General features: G+C 35.6%; 1 protein-coding gene across 1 annotated transcript; it reads left to right on the top strand.

Annotated features, from left to right (window-relative positions):
- The first annotated feature begins 2,982 nt into the window (after positions 1–2,982).
- Positions 2,983–18,501, top strand: cnn2 (calponin 2). Its single transcript, XM_028473581.1, has 7 exons — positions 2,983–3,311; positions 11,006–11,127; positions 12,449–12,515; positions 13,478–13,615; positions 13,693–13,809; positions 16,058–16,204; positions 18,006–18,501. The coding sequence occupies exons 1-7, from the start codon at positions 3,249–3,251 to the stop codon at positions 18,345–18,347; spliced, it is 996 nt and encodes a 331-aa protein (XP_028329382.1). The 5' UTR covers positions 2,983–3,248; the 3' UTR covers positions 18,348–18,501.
- Positions 18,502–19,596: the final 1,095 nt, after the last annotated feature.

Here is a 19,596-nt window from a genome sequence, read left to right as displayed (position 1 = left end):
GAATTCAGTGAAATGACTTGGTTCCACCATGTTAAACAAATTAAATTGTGCTACAAAAAAATCGTAATCTACGTTGAATTGCCTTTTAAACGATATATCGCATGACTATGTTGCAGTAAATTTTGAAATGACTGGAAAAGGAGGTACCACCAACTGTCGCAATGTTTGACTCACAAATATGAGAAAACAACTTTAATGGAAATTGTCTAAAAAATGGTCCATAATCTAATTGTGTGAAGCATAATTTTAATCTACCTTGAATTACCTTTGAAACGATATATCACACGACTATGTTGCCATAAATTTGGAAATTACCGGAAATGGGGGGTAGGCCCCTGACCCCATTTCAAAAAAGGACTCCGAGCGTCTCATATTTGTTCATACCATAATATATACCGATCTAACGAGAACTAACGGAGGAGTAGTCATTTGAAAAATGACACGTATGTATATATTGGTATGTGTCAGTGATTGGGTACCACCAACCGTCGTAATATTTGACTCGCAAATAAATGAGAAATCGACTTTTGTTTTGTTTTGTTTTTTCTTTTGGGGCCCCAAATTGAAAATCGGGCTCCGAGCTTCGATGCGTACACATTCATAGATTATAGCTGCCACATTTCAGCCTGATCCGTTCAGGAATAACGGAGGAGTAGTGATTTTAACTAATGTACACAACAGGAAGAAGAACAAAGTGAGCCCGGCCTAAAAATGACAGTGAAACTTTACTAAAAAACAAGAAAGACAGAAAATGCTCCAGAAACACAAAAAATTACTCCAAAAATAAACAAAACGAAAACAGAAACACACAAACTGACTAAAATTACAGAAAAATAACATAACATTTTTTTTTTTTTAGAAAGTACTGCAAAACAGACAGATCTACCACCAAAATAGACAACAGAAATGCATAAAATTACTCAACTTATTTTTACTGTATTTCTGAATAATAGCATTGTGCATAATTATAATTTATGTGTAATCTGAGGTGGGCAACTTTTATCACAGTGGGGGCCACAAAAATGTGTTGAAAGGGTAATTTTCCTGTATTTCTGTGGTCATTTTGTTTGTTGGTAATATTGTGGGTTTGCGTAGACATTTCTTTGTGCTTTTCTTGTCTTTTTGTGTACTTTTGTTGTCATTTTCTGTAATTTTGTATGTTTTTCTAGTCATTTTGTGTATTTCTGTTATTGTTTTGTGTTATTTGGAGTCATTTTGTGTATTTCTGTTATTGTTTTGTGTTATTTGGAGTCATTTTGTGTATTTTTGTTGTTTTGTGTTATTTTTGCAGAACAGTTTTGAGTGTTTATGGAATGTTTTCTGTGTTTTTCTTGTCTTTTAGTGTATTTGTATGTATCTTTTGTTTAATTTAATGAATTCTTGCTGTTGTTTTGTGTTAATTCTCTGTCATTTTGTGCTAATACTTTTGGGGGCCGCAAAAAATCAAACCGATGGCTGCATGTGGCCCCCAGACCACCAGTTGCCTATGTCTGATAGAATCAGATGTTTTTTTCAGTCTTGCCAAAACATTCTGGATATATTATAGGTGTAGTTAAAGTCCTGCACCAGCCCTGACATGAGCCGATCTTTATCGGAATCCCCCGAGGACCAGCCGCATGACGTCATTCCAGGAGCTCAACAACAAACAGCCTCGACTTTGGAAACTTTTCCCACTAGTGACTCAAAAAAAGTGCGACAGTCCGTCTGGTGCGTGGAATGTTGGGCTGGAGCCTCTGATCAGAGAATCACTCCCACCCTAAAGGAATGTGGGAAGTTTCCTTCCATATAAGGACTTTTTGATATAAATCTCCACTTAAAGGAGGAGAAGGAAAAGGTGGAGCTTAGGATCGATTAACCACGCTGTGGATCAAAGAGTGCACGACACACACAAGAGGAGTCCCCCACCAATTGGAGGGGATCCTTATTTATGAGCTTTTACTTCTGCTAAATATACAAGTATAAAAAACCGAGACAGAGGAAAAATGGATAGGAATTTAAAAAATAATTGCTTATAGATAAACAAAATAAAAATAGGTAGATTTGTCTTTTAGGGCCTATGTTACGAATCTAGATAATTATATCCTGGATTAATCTCCGTTAGCGGGTTTCACCTAACCAAACATTCACTGTCAGAGAGAAGCTGTCCTATGAAGGTCGACAACAACATGCTAATTTAAGTCAAGTATTTTCAGCCTCGAAAAGGGGTGGAGATTGAAGCGTCTGACCAATCATTATAATGGAAAAACCTGGCAGAGCGAGCGTCTTCACAATGGAGGAACAGCTTATTATTTTAAATACATATAATGAATTTAAATCCATGATGACAGCAAAGAGCAACTGGCCAAGTTTCTTGTTTTTTGACTAACATTTTTTATTTGTTTTTCGGAATATTTTTTTTTTTTTTTTTTTTCTGTTTTAGTGCCACCAAGCTCAGAAAAAAATAGTGCAAAAAAACAGAAGAAAATGGAAAATAGAAAAAAAGAAATTGTTGGCAAAACAAAACAGAAAAAGTCTAATATATATATAACAAAAAAAAAAAATCATGTTTTTCTGAACAATTCATTTTTGGGAGTTTTTTGGCTACTTTTTGTGCAGATTTTCTTACATGTTGTTTGGACTCATTTTAATGTAAAAAAAAAATACAAATTTTATATTAAAATGTGAAAAATTTATATTTTAATATAAAATGAATCCAAAAAAACAGGTAAGAAAATCTGCACGATTAACAGAAAAAGTAGACGAAAAAACTCCCAAAAATAAATTATTCAGAATAACCAGATTTTTTTTTGTTTTGTTTTTTTGGTTAAAGTGAAATAAAGTATTCAGGAAAAAAAACCCAATGCATATCATTACTTCTACTGTAATGATGAATTATTGTCTACATTCAGACGTCACCTGTCAACACTTTCCTCATTGGATGACGTATTCATCATGACGCATCACTTCCTGTCTGTAGCCTGAATATAAACCCTCCGCACTCAGCCTGGGCTGACACTCATCCAGTCCTACAGGGAACTATCTTGATCGATACTCTTTGGTCCAAACTGTGGCCGAGGTTTAATTGGCGGCTGTAAAAAAAAAGAAGAGGAGAAAGGAAGTATTTCAGGTGACGCTGAGCTTTCATTGGAAGAGAAAGTCGGCGATAACTTCACTTTAACACTTTAGAATTTGTTACCCCGCGGACTTATATTTTACTTTTCTTTTTAAAAAAAATAAAACTTGGACTAGAAGCTCAACATTGTGGGACAATGTCGTCATCCAGTTTTAACAAAGGTCCTGCTTATGGCTTAACGGCTGAAGTCAAAAACAAGGTATGTGAGTGTGTGTTTGTTTAATGTGTGTATTTTAGCTGCTTTTGTCTGCGCCACACCTGGTCTCCATGTTGGAGCGCGTGCACAGGTTGTAAAGGTGCAAAATAAAATAAAAAAAAAAAAGCTCATTAAAAGTCACATAAAACTATTAGAAACGTTTCCTCACATGTGGTTATAACTCATTTTAACTTAATCTGATAATTCCTCTCTACACTACACAAGTTTAATCTCATTTAGTTCTTTTAACAGTGACGTTTTTGGTTTTTTTTTAACACTATGGGCGTTGTCCGTCATAGCAGAAGAAGAAGAAATATGTCGCTGTGTCACATCATCATAATTAGTGATTTATTCTTTACTGCTCAACATTGTGACATGAATTAGTAGATAATCTAATTCTGAAGACTGGATGACATCCATTCATGTGTGTGTGTGTGTGTGTGTGTGTGTGTGTGTGTGTGTGTGTGTGTGTGTGTGTGTGTGTGCGTGCGTGTGCGTGCGTGCGTGCGTGTGTGTGCGCGTGTGTGTGTGCGCGTGTGTGTGTGTGTGTCACCCATTGTCGACCTGGGAAAAGTAGTTATTTATTATAATTATATTGTATTTTCTTAAGAAGCATAAAGTCAGTGCAGAAAACACTTCCTGAAAATATGTCAAAACCTCAAAAGTTCTAATTTTGTGTGGCCCCCAACATACATTTGGGAAGAAAAAAAAATATAACCCAGAAAAAGTCACACAATAACAGAAAAATAGACAAAACTACAGCGGAAATACAGTATAAATCTACTCCAAATACCTCCAAAAACGCACAGTTTGAAAACAAAAATACACAAATCGACTTTAAAATGTTGAAAATGCACACAAAATGAGGCAAATACACAAAATTACAGAAAAATAGACAAAACGACAGCAGAAATACACAAAATGACAACATAAATTCTCTAGATGACTCCAAAAACTTACAATATGACAACAGATCTAAGCAAAGTGACAACAAAATGTTCAAAATGAGAGGTTATATGAAATGACTCCAAAATACTCAAAATTGTGCAAAAAAATAGACAAAACAACAGCAATAATACACAATATGATGACTTAAATACTCCAAATGACATCAAAATACAAATTATGACAACAGAAAGACACAAAGCGATGACAAAATGCACACAAAAAGTAGTTCAATGCTCTCTTACTGGTAGTTTTTCTTCTTTTTTAGCAGCATAAAGTCAGTGCAGCCCCACTTCCTGAAAATATGTCAAAACTTAAAAACGAACTAGAGTGTGCACACACACACACGTGATTACTGCTTGAGGAGATTGTATTATTTCTGTATAACTTTTTAGATTAGAAGTGGACAACTGGAGGCTCGGGGGCCACGTTTGGCCCTCAGTATAATTATATATAACTAAAAAAACAGACGCAATGACATAAAAACAGACAAAACTACAACAGAAATACACGTCATGACAACAAAAATCAACAAAGCCACTACAGAATGTACACAATGAGACAAGTATACAAAAATGACAAATGGACAAAACGGCAGCAGAAATACACAAAATGACTATAGAAGTACTCCAAATGTCTCCAAAATGCAGATTATGATCACAAAAATACACATATGACAACGGAAATGCACAGTGCAACAACAAAATATAGAAAACAACAACAAAAATGACAATAACTCACAAAATGAGATAAAAACACACAAGTTGACAACAAAAACACCAAATTACTCCAAAAACCACAATGCAATAACAAACAAAATAACAAGAATAAAACACTAATTGGCTCCAAAAAACTACACACAACAAACGCCCACAAAATGAGCGAAAAATACACAAAATTACACAGTATTACGACAAAAATACACAAAGCGACAACAAATTGAAAAAAAATGCAAACAAGATGAGAGACAAATATACAAAATAACAAAAAATACACTAAGGGCTTATGTTACAAATCCAGATAATTATATTCTAGATTAATCTCCGTTAGCGGGCTTCAACTAACCAAACATTCCCTGTCAGACAGAAGCTGTTTTATGAAGTCGGGTTTACTGGCACACTCTAGTGACGGAGGTGGATATTACAGCGTCAGACCAATCACACAAAGGAATTGTAGAACGTCACAAATGAGGAATAATTCTTTAAAAATATGAAGAAATAAAATACAAAATTCACACCAAAAACACTGTTGCTGTAGTAAAAGCAGAAAGTAATTAATGCAGGAATGAATGAATGTTAATAATAATTAAATTAGTGATATTATAAACGGAGAATCAGTTTCACTTTCTCTTCTTTTTTTACCTTGTCTGTGGCTCTGATGCTGATCAGCTTACATCATAAGGTGGAATGTATTTGTGTTATATTATCTACAGGACTCAGGCTCTTTGCATCACCACAGAATACATTAATTAATTAATTAATTTATTGGTGTGAAAGCACACGATGCACGCAGGTTTTATCAGCTGACTTATTTAATTTATTTTACTTTATCAGTCATCAGATATAAATCTATATATTTCTTAAAGGATGTCATTATCTGTAAATGAAAGGTTTGCATTGATGTCGAAATATTCTCTCTCCTGACAGCATCAGATCCACACAGTGGATCACACACCACCTTTTATTGGACAGCTCGTTTTCTAAGAGAACTGATTGGTCAGGAGGCGGGACTTTAGATCCTAGCCAGAGCAAAACCTATTTGCGAGCAGGCGAGTCGTTCAGCATAAGTTTCCATGGTGATTTAGTTCCGTAAGACGTTCGAAAGCTTCGTAGGACAACACACACTGATTTTAATCCCGGAAGTTAGCACGATAAAAGGTAATCTAGATTTGTAATACACCCCTAAAATGATTACTAAAAACATACACTCACAAAATGAAATGAAAAATATACAGAAGAACAACAAAAATACACTAATTGACTCCAAAAACAAACAAATAAAGCAACAAACACCTACAAAATGAGTGCACAATATACAAAATGACACCAAAAACAGACACCACCTCTTTGTTGTTCCCTGTGTTAATGCTGACATCAGTCATTATTCTAAATGCTAATATACATGTTTATAATGTGACCCCAGTTGCATTCTTATGGCCCCAGATGTGATAAAAGTTCCAAATCTCTGTTTGTTTTAGATGGAAATATCAAAATAAGCATCGATGAAAGTCTCATAAATTAACTTGGAAGTGCTTTAATGTGTGTTTTTTAAGAAAGTAACAAAGTTGAGGCTCTCCAATGAAGAATGAAGTCCCTCCCCATGTGTGGGCCTCTGATTCTTTGCTGTAGTGATCTCAGTGAGTCGTGGTTACAGCAGCGTAAAGTTCAATCAGTTCATTTGTGCTTGTCTGCACATTAATAATGAGAAAACCAAGCCTAGTTTACACTGCAGCCTCTTATCATCATTTACTACATAATAAACCACACGTCTGTGTGTCTTTAGTCGCCTTCAGTTGATTTAGTTTGGTTTTTTTGTTTCCCTTTTCCTGCATTCCTGAGTTTTGTCCTTGTAAGGGAGACATGTGTGTACTTCATATCCCCCCGCCCCAACGTGTGGCTGGCGTGAAGTATTCGTGTCCGTTTCCTCCGTTGCCGGTGACGTCCTTGATGGGGGGGCTTCTTGGGAGATGAACCATTTCTGGTATTTCCTGTTTTTGCTGACGTCTTAGTGCCTTTTTTTTTTTTTAGGAATATGGAGCTTTTAAAGTAGCAGACATAGGCTAATGGCGCGCTTCAATCTAATTTTGTGCAAAGTAAACGCATTAAATGACAGAAAAATACACACAACAGCAAAAGTACAGGAAATGACTATATAAAACATGCTAAATTACAAAAAAATACACTAAAGGACAGCAAAAATAACCAAAAACACAAAATGTCTTGACAAACTCACAGAACTACTACAAAAATAAACAAAACCAAAACAGAAACACACAAAAGTGACTCCAAAAAATACACAGGACAACAAAAGAAAACCCCCAAAATTACATGAAAAAATACTACAAAAGTAAACAAAACCATAACAGAAACACATAGAAATGATTCTAAAAAACACACACTACAAAATTATAATAAAAGTAACCAAAAAGACAAGGAAAACACAAAGAATAACTCCAAAGACACAGAAATACTGAAAATTTTACTCCAAAAACACACAAAACTATTACAAAAATAAACAACCACAACAGACATAATCAAAAATGACTCCAAAAAACACATATTATACACAAAAATACGCAGACAACAAAAACAACCAAAAAGACAAGGAAAACCTAAAAATTACTTTGAAAACTCACAGAACTACTACGAAAAGAAGAGATGACAGAAGTACTCCAAAATGACTCCAAAAACACACATGAATGACAACAAGATTAACCAAAAAATACACAAAAATGTCTCCAAACACAGAGAACTACTACAAAAAAAATTATTCAAAAATAAACAAAACAGAAACACTCAAAAATGTCCCAAAAAACACACATTATACAAAAAATAGATACACAAAAGTAACCAAAATGATAAGAAAAAGAAAAAATGACTCTAAAAACACAGAACTGCAGGAAAAATAAACATCACTCAATAGAATTACCCAAAAATCACTCCAAAAATACAAAACACAACAGAATTACTCAAAAATGACTCCAAAAAACACACATTATACAAAAAATATGCAAAAGGACAACAAAATTAACCAAAAAGACAAGAAAAATACAAAAAAAACTACAAAAGCACACAGAACTACTACAAAAATAAACATCATTACACACTAAATGACTCCAAAAAACACACGTACAAAAGAACAGTGTTTTTTATTTTAATTTTTTTTATATATATATATATGTTAATGCTCAGATTGCTCATTATTCTAAATGCTGACATGACATATTTTTTGCTCATGGACTCTGTTTTAAAGGGATGTTATGTTGGACCGTTGTGAAGTTTTGGAATATATTTATTATTCAGACTCTTCTTCTCATTCATTCATTCATCAGATTAACACTTTAATTAATGACACTAGTTTAGTCTAATTCAAGCACAATGGGATAAATTCCTTATGTTCAACTTGTCGCTGTAAATCCCCTTTTTCTGATTCTCTGTGGGGAGGTAAAATAAAACTGCCTGTTAAAGGTTAGTAATTAGGAGTGGGATGGTGTGTAAAAGCTCCGCCCACTCCTCTGTGTAAACGTGGGTGTTTAGTCTGTTACTGCAGGGTTAGTGTGACCCAGTCTGTAGCCATTCATTCATTCAATACAGGGAGAATAAATGAGTGTGTGTAGTGGTTTCAGGTCACTGGTTCCCAACACAAAGTACTGCACAGTTGTGTGCGCGACTGTAATTAATTTTTTGTCCAATGACCTCTTTCAGAGGCTTAAACTAATGCTGCTGTTAAACACAAACAGGAAGTCCAATAAATTAGAGAAACACGTCTACAGTAGAGCTTTCATTTAGAAAGTTGTTTGGCGCCTTCAAATCTCACCCCCGCCCCCTTCCTGTGCTTCTGCAGAGAATGCAGTGTACCTTACCGGATATGTGTGCGTGTGTGTGTGTCCTGGGTCAAGTCAGTGACACTGTATATCTACTTCTAGTTATAGTTGTATTTTTGGGCTGCCTACAAACTTTAACTGTAGATACAACAGCTGTAATAATGACCTTGAAACTTAATGACATTCAGACGAAACACACTTTGAAAAACAATTGAACAAATACTTGGTAAAAGGAGATAAATCATTAGCCAGTGAACTGTTGAACGTTAAACAAAAGCACTCAGAGTGCAAACCAAACAGTAAATTTTCTCTTTTCAGTAGATCATTAGAAATGGTACCATGAGAACAAGGAATGTGCAATATTTTATTGTCAAAAACATTCTCACCGGTAAGAATATGTCATCTTTCGATATAAACGATAAATTCCCATGTCTGAAATTAGCCAGGGCCAAAGGCCATTTGTCCCTCAATTTAGCCAAGAATGCCAACGCGCGTGTGCGTGTCGTCACGGCTACCTGAAGCTACTATGCTGCGATACAACATGAACCGCTACTTGGTTAAAACCAGACAACCATCCAACAAAGGGAAACGATTCAAGTTCCTCCGTCAGATCCACCCAAAGTTCCACAAACACGGGGACAGAGATGAACCTGTAGCAACGATTATGAACTGGAAACTCAACTAAAGCTAACTATGCTAAGCTAACACACGACACACATACTGAGCTAAATGCTAACGCTAACCACTACATATAAGGAATAATAGACCAAATAAAAACAACACGTCTAACTGTCATAAAACCACAGAGAACCACAGATTTGTTTATGGTCAGATTTAACACTTTATTGAAGAATAAAAGCTAAACATGGCACACGTTGTGTGAAATAAATATTAACATCATAACTAGTCACTGTTCATTCATCCCAATTTGTGAAACGCAATATTTTTTAATTATATTTCATCAGCAGTGAAAACACTACTGAAGTTATTTGTGCTTATAATGTGTTTTTTGTTGTTGTTTTTTTAAAAATAATTTTATTTCAAGTGAGGAAATAAATGAATTACATACAATAACACTAATAGTAATCCACATGCACAAATATATTCCATAAAATATCAGCTCATGAGCTGTTTGAGTCAGCAGTTATTGTAACAACTGTAAGTGAGAACATTAAGAATAAATCACCCTGAGTTACTGACAATGCACAAAAATAAGAAAAAATATTTATCTTATTGTATCAGTTTAAACACTGATCTGAACAGATTATATGAAAATAAATTCCTGTGCATACATAAATACTGCAGGTATTACACACTGCCATCATAAAATCAAGTGCATCAAATAACCATTGCAACACATTGAAAGCATTGTAACCAACACTGAAATAATATTTATTAAATATCAAAAAAAAAAAAATCTATTTTTTAAAAAATGTCAGTTATTTGGTCACGATGAACCGGAACCTCCTACGCCTAGAGTTTCTTGGAACAGGAAGTTCCTCTGGAGAGGTTCATCTTCTCTGTTAATCAAACCAAACGTTTGTTTGTTTGTTTGGTTGTTTGGTTGCTCTTTCAAACAAACAAGTACTCCACAATGTGTGTGTGAACTGAAGCCAGTGATCCAGCTGCTTCTAGGCCGAGTAAAAGTGTCTTAATTTTGAAAGCGTTTCATGTATCTGTGCCAACTTCCTGTTCCTGTTTCAGCTGCTCATCTGAGCACAAAGTAAACAAACGTTGTTGGCCACTTGTTTGTTTTTCATAGGAACTCTTTGTTCCACCAGGCTTTGCGTTCAAACCTTAGCAAACTAGGAGAGTAAATCCACGTATGAACCTGAAGACCTTTCCCTGTTTGGATAGCTTAAGAGCAGGAAAGCCGGTTTAAGGTTTCATATCCATTTCTGTAATATATGCCTCTCTAATATTCTTGGAATTGGAGAACCTCTGCCTCTTACACAAGAAGAGAAGACGTTAGAAAGCAAACATTCCTACTTTAGACCATAGAATTAAATGAATAATGATACGACAGTGAGCTCCGAGACGCTACCACTTCACTAAACCACCAGTGAACACATGGAAAAAAGCTTGAGCTGAGGCTTTTTCTAAAGATATTATGACTTGTGGTCACAGGACTCATGGTTGTTTAAAAATAAAAGTTGCCCTGATGACATTCCTGAAGAAATAAATGATCGAATGTGTTTGTTCCTCGCAGATCGCACAGAAGTACGACTCTCAGAAAGAGGAGGAGCTGAGGCTGTGGATCGAAGACATCACGGGCTCTTCAATCGGCCCCGACTTCCAGAAAGGCTTGAAAAGTGGAGTGATCCTGTGCGAGTAAGTAGAACCGTAGTGGTGAGCCACAGGAAACCAGTATTCAGGGGTGGACTGGGACAAAATGTCAAAGATCTTCAGAGGAGTGCAAGGCTTTGTCTGCTCTGAGGAAACCACAATTAGACTCGCGAATAGTTACTAAAACCATGATTACTCAACATGTGGCTAGGGTTGAGCGGTATACCGGTTCATACCGAATACCGTTATTTATTTTTGTTATGATAAGAATTTTTAATATACTGCCGTACCGGTGTATTTGATTACACAACTTTTTCAACGCTACACTGCGCCGCCTTTCAGACTGGACCCTTTTCAACGTTGCACTTCTAAATAGGAAGGTAAACAGTGGCGCTCTGGTGTTATTTTTGGTGTAAATCATACGTGTAAATGGATAATGAAGACACAATTGAAAGCTCTGAAACTGCATGTGCCTGCGTGCGCATGCCTCTGCTACAGGAGTACAACACTCACAGACATGGAGGCACGGTTCGCTTAGCATGTTGGCAGAAATACACAAAAATAAGAGAACAAAGAATCGCAATTTGTAAATCCTATAACAAGGAAATAAGTCGTGGTGGAGCTGCAAACAAAACGCTACCTTATTCACCATAAGAAACCACCACACCACTGAGTATGCAACATTTAAAGCTAGAAATCATGCTAATGCTAAAGCTAACCTAGCACGGCAAACAGCCATTAGGCTGCTGTTGCAAACTTGTATTACTGCTAGCGTGGAATTATTCTACAGTGTACAACTGTACTCGGCAAAATAAACTTTTCTGATTCCTCTCTCAAACAGTAGAAATGCTGTGAATGCCTGATTATGCATGAAAAAAATACTGTTAGAATTTAGAAAAATACCATGATATACATTTTTGGACCCCTGAATTGGGGACCACTGCTCTAGAAAACCTTGAAAGGGAAACATTTTTAACCTTGTCTTAAAAAAACATCAATCTTTTCTATTTTTTGTAAAATATTGCATGTTCTTTTTGACACATTTATCCATTTTCTAACCATTTCTTGCCACTTTTCATCCAAATAATCAGCCTTTTGCACAATACATATCACTTGTTTCCTTTTTTACCTACATTTTGCCTCTTTTTGTTCCACACTTTCACTATTGTTTGCCACATTTTGCTCTTTTAAGCTACCTTTTGCCATTACATACCACCTGTTTCCTCTCTTTTTTTTTTGTTCATTTTTTGCCACTCTTGACTGCTTTTGGCCTATTTCAGCAACTTTTCATTCTTTTTCTTGCCACATTTTTTCCCTGCTGTCGTCCAGTGATTTTTGGAGGATATAAATCTTTCTTTGTTCACAGGCTCATCAACACCCTTCAGCCTGGCTCTGTGAAGAAGATCAACAAGTCAGCGCTGAACTGGCACCAGGTAGGATGTGTGTTCTATGGATGATTGAGCTAATGGCGATAGTTCTGACAAAGACCCATGAGCAATCACCTGATGATTAGTCAGTCTGTGCCGTCATTCTTTGTGTTCCTTTTGTAGGAAAGTGTTGTAGACGCCAGGACGCTGAGTCATGTCCCATTGAAATGACCCTGGAGTGCTGCATGCTAAAAGGAAAAGACAATTTAAAGATAATTCTAAAGACAATTTTGAGATAATTTTAAAGACAATTTTGAGATGATTCTAAAGAGGACAATTTTAAGACAATTCTAAAGACAATTTCAAAACAATTTTCAAGTTAAAATTCGGTCAAAATCAATTCAGTACTTTTGAAGTAATCCTGTTAACAGACAAACAAGTAAATTAATGAACCCACGCTCGTTTAAACTTTTGAAAATTGCCGATCGGATCCGTACGTCTCCATGGAGACAATGGTAGAATCAGCAGTGATGATGTCAGAATTCCCCAATGTGGATGGGAAAATGAATGAGATATATAAATAATATATATATATTATTTATATGTTATTTTAGTTGCCAGAACATCACCAAAATTGAATAACCTGTTGTCATTATCAACATTTCCTGAAAATTTCATCAAAATCCTTCCATAACTTTTCAAGTTATCGTGCACACAAACAGACTGACCAACATGCTTCCAAAAACCGTTTTTGTCTCCTTGGTGAAGATCATATTTTTTGCCCATTTTCCACAATCTCTGCCTGTGTACATTGTTGATACGACAATAAAACCATTTTATGCCATTTGATTGTGGTTATAATGAGTAAAACCACAAACGAGTATAACGAGTATTTTATTGGCCAAAATCAGAATCTCCCAATGAGGAAGTAAAGTGAGTTTGCACAGAGAACCATTGTTTTACGTCTGTGGTTAGGTTGTGATCAAACAGTCACTGACTGAGTTTGTTTTCTAATGGTGTGGTTTCAGCTGGAGAACCTGACTAACTTCATCTCAGCCATCACGGCCTACGGACTCAAGCCTCACGACATATTTGAAGCCAACGACCTTTTTGAGAGCGGAAACATGACGCAGGTTCAAACCACGCTGCTCGCCCTGGCCAGCATGGTACGCTCCCACCCAACATGGCATCCAACGTGCTACACGTTTCCTTTCATAATCAATGCTGCTGCTTTTCTTCCCAGGCAAAGACCAAAGGCTGCCAGTCCCGGATCGACATCGGAGTGAAGTACGCCGACAAACAGGAGAGGATGTTTGACGAGGAGAAGATGAAAGGAGGACAGTGTGTTATTGGACTACAGGTACCACCTTTCACCCCCTAAACCTTCCATAATCAGTTCAGCAGGGTTCTCGCCTGGAATTTTTCACAGCATTGGGGGATCGCTTAGCCAGCACGTTTTGTACCGGGGAGCGCATTGCATTCACTTAAAAAAAAAATTTTTTTTTTTGTTCGGTTTTTTGGCTTTTTTCTTTTGTAATTTTTTCAGGCTACTTTTTTCATCTTTTCGGGCAAATTCTTTTTCCTGTTTTTCGGAGTAATCATTTCTGATTTTCAGAACCATGTTTTCTGTTTTCCGTGCAAATCTTTTTTCTATTTTTCAGAGTAATTTTTTTCGAGCAATTTTTTTTTTTTACTGTTTTTCACAATCATTTTTTAAAACATAAATCCAATGTGTTGTCATATAGATTCCACGATTACAGATATTTGGCAATGTTTCTATCGAGAAATCCGTTCAATGAGCAAATGGCACTCATGCGTAAAATGGCCGGTCCTTCCTTCATCAACCTCTAATTGGCCAGGGCTAAAGCCCGGTCCCATAGTGTTTGATGTCATCAATTTCTACAGGTTCCAAGCTTTACAACGCTGTGGCAAGCATTCTGATTGGTCAAAGCATTGCTGAATTAGACCTACGCGTATCGGTATCAATGAAGCAAAAATATCCTTACGCATGGCACAGCAGAAACCTGAATAAAAATGGATATGTTTATTTCAAGCCATTTATTAGTTAAAAATTAGACTACCAATGATTGGAAGAATTTGACTGACATATTACAGTTACAAACTTGTGGCAAATTTGGCACAGTTGTGGCAAAATGGGCTTCCGCCTGAACTTTTTTATACAAAAATATGTTTATTATTATCACTAAACTTTCTGCAGTTGATGTTCATACATTAATTCAATATTTCCTGCCTTTGTAGCCTTCCCTATTGAGAATTGGCTTCATATTTGATGTAAATAATTTTTTTTTAGGTCTGACTACATATTACTGTATTTAAAACATATTGTCACTCAGAATCATATATTTCCAAAATTTCGCATCAACTGTAACCACTAAGGGTCCTACTTCAATCTGGGGAAAAAATAGCCCTGTACGTCATGTAGAAGCTTTAAAAACGTTATTTGTTAAGGGTGTGTGATTTTTGGAAAAAGGAGGCTGGGTCGTAACAGTAGTCAGTGTGCAGCTCTGGGATCAACGTGTAGAGGTGTTAAACTGGTTTGGACACATGCTGTGAAACTGTTGTGTAATCACACTCAGTTCAGTGCTGCTGTCGGTTGTGTTTTCGTTTCTGTCGTCAGGAAGCGTGTCAGGCACTCATGAGGGCTACCTAAACACAGCGTACAATACCAGTTTTTCTGACTGAAACTAAAAGGGTTTCACTCAGTGAACGCAGACACTCCTGAATATTTGTTGATGATGGCGAGAAAAAGCCTCAGAGCGTTTCCATCAAGGGTTTGTTTAGTTGTTTACACACAGCAGCAGCATGTTTATTTATAATTACAGTCTAGCAGACATTAATGACTTATATCACAAACGTGATTATATCTGATCTGAGGGACACGTTATCAACATTAGTGTTAGAGCATTAATACAGGAAAGAACAAAGGGTTTGTGTTTTTGTTATTTTGTTTGCTTTTGGACTTTTTTTGGTATATTTTCTTTTATTTGTGTATTTGTTCATTTTTTGTGTATTTTTGTAGTCGGTTTGTGTATTTTTGTAGTCTAATTGTGTATTTGTTTATTTTTGTATTCCATTTGTGTATTTTTGTAGTCTAGTTATGTATTTGCATGTAGTCATTTTTTGTAGTCCGTGTGTATTTTTGTAGTCATTTGTGTATTGGAGTTGTCATTTTGTGTATTTTCTGTTATTTACATGTATTATTGTAGTCTATTTGTTGTTCTTTGGTATATTTTACTGTAATTTTGTGTGTTTCTGAAGTCAGTTTGTAGATTTTTGTTGCCATTTTGTGTAATTTTAATGTCCTTGTTGTGTGCATTTACTTTATGGGCTGCACATCATCAGTGGCCCATGTCATGTGTAGTGTAATAATAACTAGGCGTGAGTCAAAGGTTGGGAACGTATTAAACTGTAACTAAATCCATTGTGTTGGACTGTGTTTGCTGCTGTACAAATAGATCTGATAACGTTCTGTCAGCTTTTCTTTCTACCGTGATAAAGGTTTTATATTCAGCTTCTGTAAAAGCTGGTAAAGTTTATTTACCTTCAGGCTGTCCGTGTGTGTGTTTTTTTTTTTTTTTTTTTTTTAGATGGGGACCAACAAGTGTGCGAGTCAGAGGGGTATGAATGCGTACGGCACCAGGAGGCCCCCGTACAACCATAAAGCCCCCATCCTGGCCCCCATGGACAGCTCCACCATCGGCCTGCAGATGGGAACCAACAAGGGAGCCAGTCAGGTACATTTTTCACTTGCAATTACATTTTCAATAATCCAAGTTCTATTACGTTTACAGTGAGCAGCTTTTTTTTCCAATTACAATCATTTTTTAATCCTCAGAAAGTCAATTCCAATGAAGTTCTCAATTACTAAAGTTCAATTACAATTAATCACAATTCCTTAGCCTGAAATAAATAACCTAATAAAAACTTATATAACCTTCCTCTTGTGTTAGCTTTCTGCTAGCGTCTTTAATGATAACTGGTCCTAAATAAACTGTGAAATACACTAATATCTATCATCTAATTTATTTCCTATTTATTGTTTTCCTTGTTAGACTTCCTAATCAATGAAAATATAGGTTTCAATATTTTTGATGTGGGCGTCTGAGCCTTTTTTTGTGTCAATATACCCCTAGATTTAAATATTTTTTAAATGGTAAAATGTGGAAAGCTTGATATGAATTATTAACTACATATATGTAGAACTGTAACATGGTTCTCCAGTTTAGCATCAAATTATAATTGACAATTTCTATAGAGTTTTCATGGCAATTACAATTAAAGTCAATTATCTAAACTCATTACAATTTCATTATGATTACAACAGATTTTTTTTAAATGATCAATTATGCAATTATCATTGATCCATCACGCTGATATTGCAGGGTTGTTTTTCTCGTGTTGCACGTGTAAAGGTGTGCGTACTCTTACAGACGTGCACATACAGTAAACACTTTCCCCCCTTAGGCAGTCGCTGTGATGAAAACTCACACTGTAATAACTTCAGTCTGACACCAGTTAAAAAACCTGTTTTTGGTGGTTTTGTGCAGCTCATCACAACCACACATTTATTAGGAAACCTGTTGTTATCCTGTTTCTTCTTCTTCTTCTTCTACTTCCCACGTAGGAAAAATCACCACATTTTGTCCATTTATAGATTTGTGTTGTCATTTTGTGTGTTTTCTGTTAGTGTATTTGTATATTTTACTGTAATTTTGGCTAAATACATTTTCAATGTTTATTGAGGAAAAAACAGACAAAATTTTTAGTTATTGTAGATCAGTGGTTCCCAGCCTTTCTTGTCTTGTGTACCCCTTGAGCCTTTTTGTCATACCATGAGTACCCCGTCACTCATACGTGTTCATGATTCTCCAAACGTAGAACATAACACAACTGAATATTTAACGCAAGTCATTTTATTTCATCTTCTTAAATTGAACAATTAATATTCAGGCATTATTTTCTTATTTAACTCAAATTAAACAAGGCAATAAAAATGCTAAATATAAGAAATAATATTATAGTAAATGTTTGTATTATTAATACTAATATATTATGATGATATTGTTATTAAAGAAAAATAATGAAGTTGAAATTAGAAAAAAACAAGAATAAATAAAAAAATAAGTAATATAAATAAATAAATACAAAACAAAAAATGTACCTGCCTGTTGTATAAGTGTTATGACATTTACCTCAAAAGGAGCTTCTTTGAATATGTCATAGCGCACACGTACCATTTTATTGACGGACTTATGAAATGACTGAGAATATGTTTTATTATCTTGGAAATAAATGATTTATTTAGTAATTTTGTGTATTTTTTTCAATTGCAATGATTGACTTATTGATTTTTTGACTAACCATTGCCACTGTTAAGTTCCTATTATGAGTTCTTTTACTAATTAATACTCAGTGAGATTGTTTAAGTTTGCTTTAATATACTAAATAACTTCATTATAATATTCAAGTAGACTTTTCACTGCAAAAATCTGAATTCTGACGTGTTCGTTTTTGTGTTTTTATCTGGGTCTTTAGATTGGGATGAAGGCTCCAGGAACCAGACGGTTCATCTACGATCAGAAACTAGGAACCGATAAGTGTGACAACAGCAGCATGTCCCAACAGATGGGCTACAAGGACGGGGCCAACCAGTCGGGGCAGAACTTGGGCCTCCCACGGCAGATCTACGACCCAAAGTACTGTCCCAAAGCCCAGGACAAGGGAGATGAACCAAACGGAGCAAACGGCGCCGACGTCCCACGAGAATACATCCCAGATTACCAGGATGAGGGTTACCAAGGTTGCCAGGAGGAGGAGCTGCCACAGCAGCAGCCACAGCAGCATCACATGTACCACGAGGACGGGACGGATTATTAGGAAGAAAACTGCAGCCAGGAGGGTTTATATTTTTAACATTTGTGTCGTTTCTCTAGTGTTGATCAAACATTCCACCTTGAACTGTAGTTCTATTATTTGAATTCATTTAAAAAACGTCAAATGTGATTAAAGAATAAATAAATAAAAGCCTGGACGAGCGGTTTTTGGTTCTGGGATTGTTGTTGTTTTTGTGCCAAAGTCACGTTACATGAAGGGATGTCTTTCTGTTTAAGGACGACACAGTGCTTTATGTTTTTATTTTAAAGTTACATTTCATGTAAATGAAACTATTCAAGCTTGTTTTTCTTGTTGTTTTGTGTGAAACTGCTCCTGTGAATCTATGTTTGTATTTTTTGTTTTTGTGAGAACTTTTTGCTCACTTTCTTCATCTCTTCAGTATTTGATTATTGAATTTTGTTAATAAAAGTGAATTGTGCATTTTTGTATTAAAAAAAAAACTGCAAATAAGTCTTATTATCCAATAAAGTAGAAAACTGAACGACAGAAATTTGTTTCGCTCTTTATTTAAAATAAATAGTGGGCTTCCTCCCACAATCCAAAAACATGACTGTAAGGTTGATTGGAGTCTCTAAATTGCCCATAGGAGTGAATGAGAGAGTGAATGGTTGTCTGTGTCTGTGTTGCCCTGTGATGGACTGGCGCCCTGTCCAGGGTGTACCCCCGCCTAGCGCCCGATGAGAGCCGGAGATTGGCACCTGCAGACCCCCGCGACCCTGTTAAACGGGAATAAGCGGGTATGAAGATGGATGGAAATAGTTTTTTTCTATTTTTTACTTAATATGAAAAAGAAACTGAAGTAATTTCTTACACATGAAATTAAAAAATGGAATAATTGCTGTTCGACACAAAGTGACAGAAAAATACACAAAACCCTGAGCAATTATGCACAAAATTACTCCAAAAAGTAAGAAAAACTAACATAACCCAGTAACACTAATCAGAATGGCAGAGAAATATGCAAAAAGAACAGAAAAATTACTATAAAACTTGCATGAAAATATACAAAAAAAGACTAATACCAATAAACACCAACCGAAACACACAAAACCATAGCAAAAATACACAAAAAGGACCGCAAAATTGTTTCAGAAACACACAGTTACTGCAAAACTAATGTAACATTATGACAACATAAATACACAAAATTGGTCAATAACAGTAAACCCCAACCAAATTACATAAATAACAGAAAAATATACAAAAGAACAATAAAAGACTAATAACAGTA

Source organism: Gouania willdenowi, chromosome 17 (assembly GCF_900634775.1).
Source record: "Gouania willdenowi chromosome 17, fGouWil2.1, whole genome shotgun sequence".
Lineage (NCBI taxonomy): Eukaryota > Metazoa > Chordata > Actinopteri > Blenniiformes > Gobiesocidae > Gouania > Gouania willdenowi.
The sequence above is the reverse complement of the archived record's forward strand: the minus strand, read 5'-3'. Positions and strand labels throughout refer to the sequence as shown.

Bases quoted from the DNA above. Each gene is read 5' to 3' on its own strand.
- cnn2 (XM_028473581.1), top strand. From the start codon at position 3,249: ATGTCGTCATCCAGTTTTAACAAAGGTCCTGCTTATGGCTTAACGGCT. The intron at 13,810-16,057 runs GTACCACCTTTC...TTTTTTTTTTAG, and splicing joins AGTGTGTTATTGGACTACAG to ATGGGGACCAACAAGTGTGC. The intron at 16,205-18,005 runs GTACATTTTTCA...CTGGGTCTTTAG, and splicing joins CCAACAAGGGAGCCAGTCAG to ATTGGGATGAAGGCTCCAGG.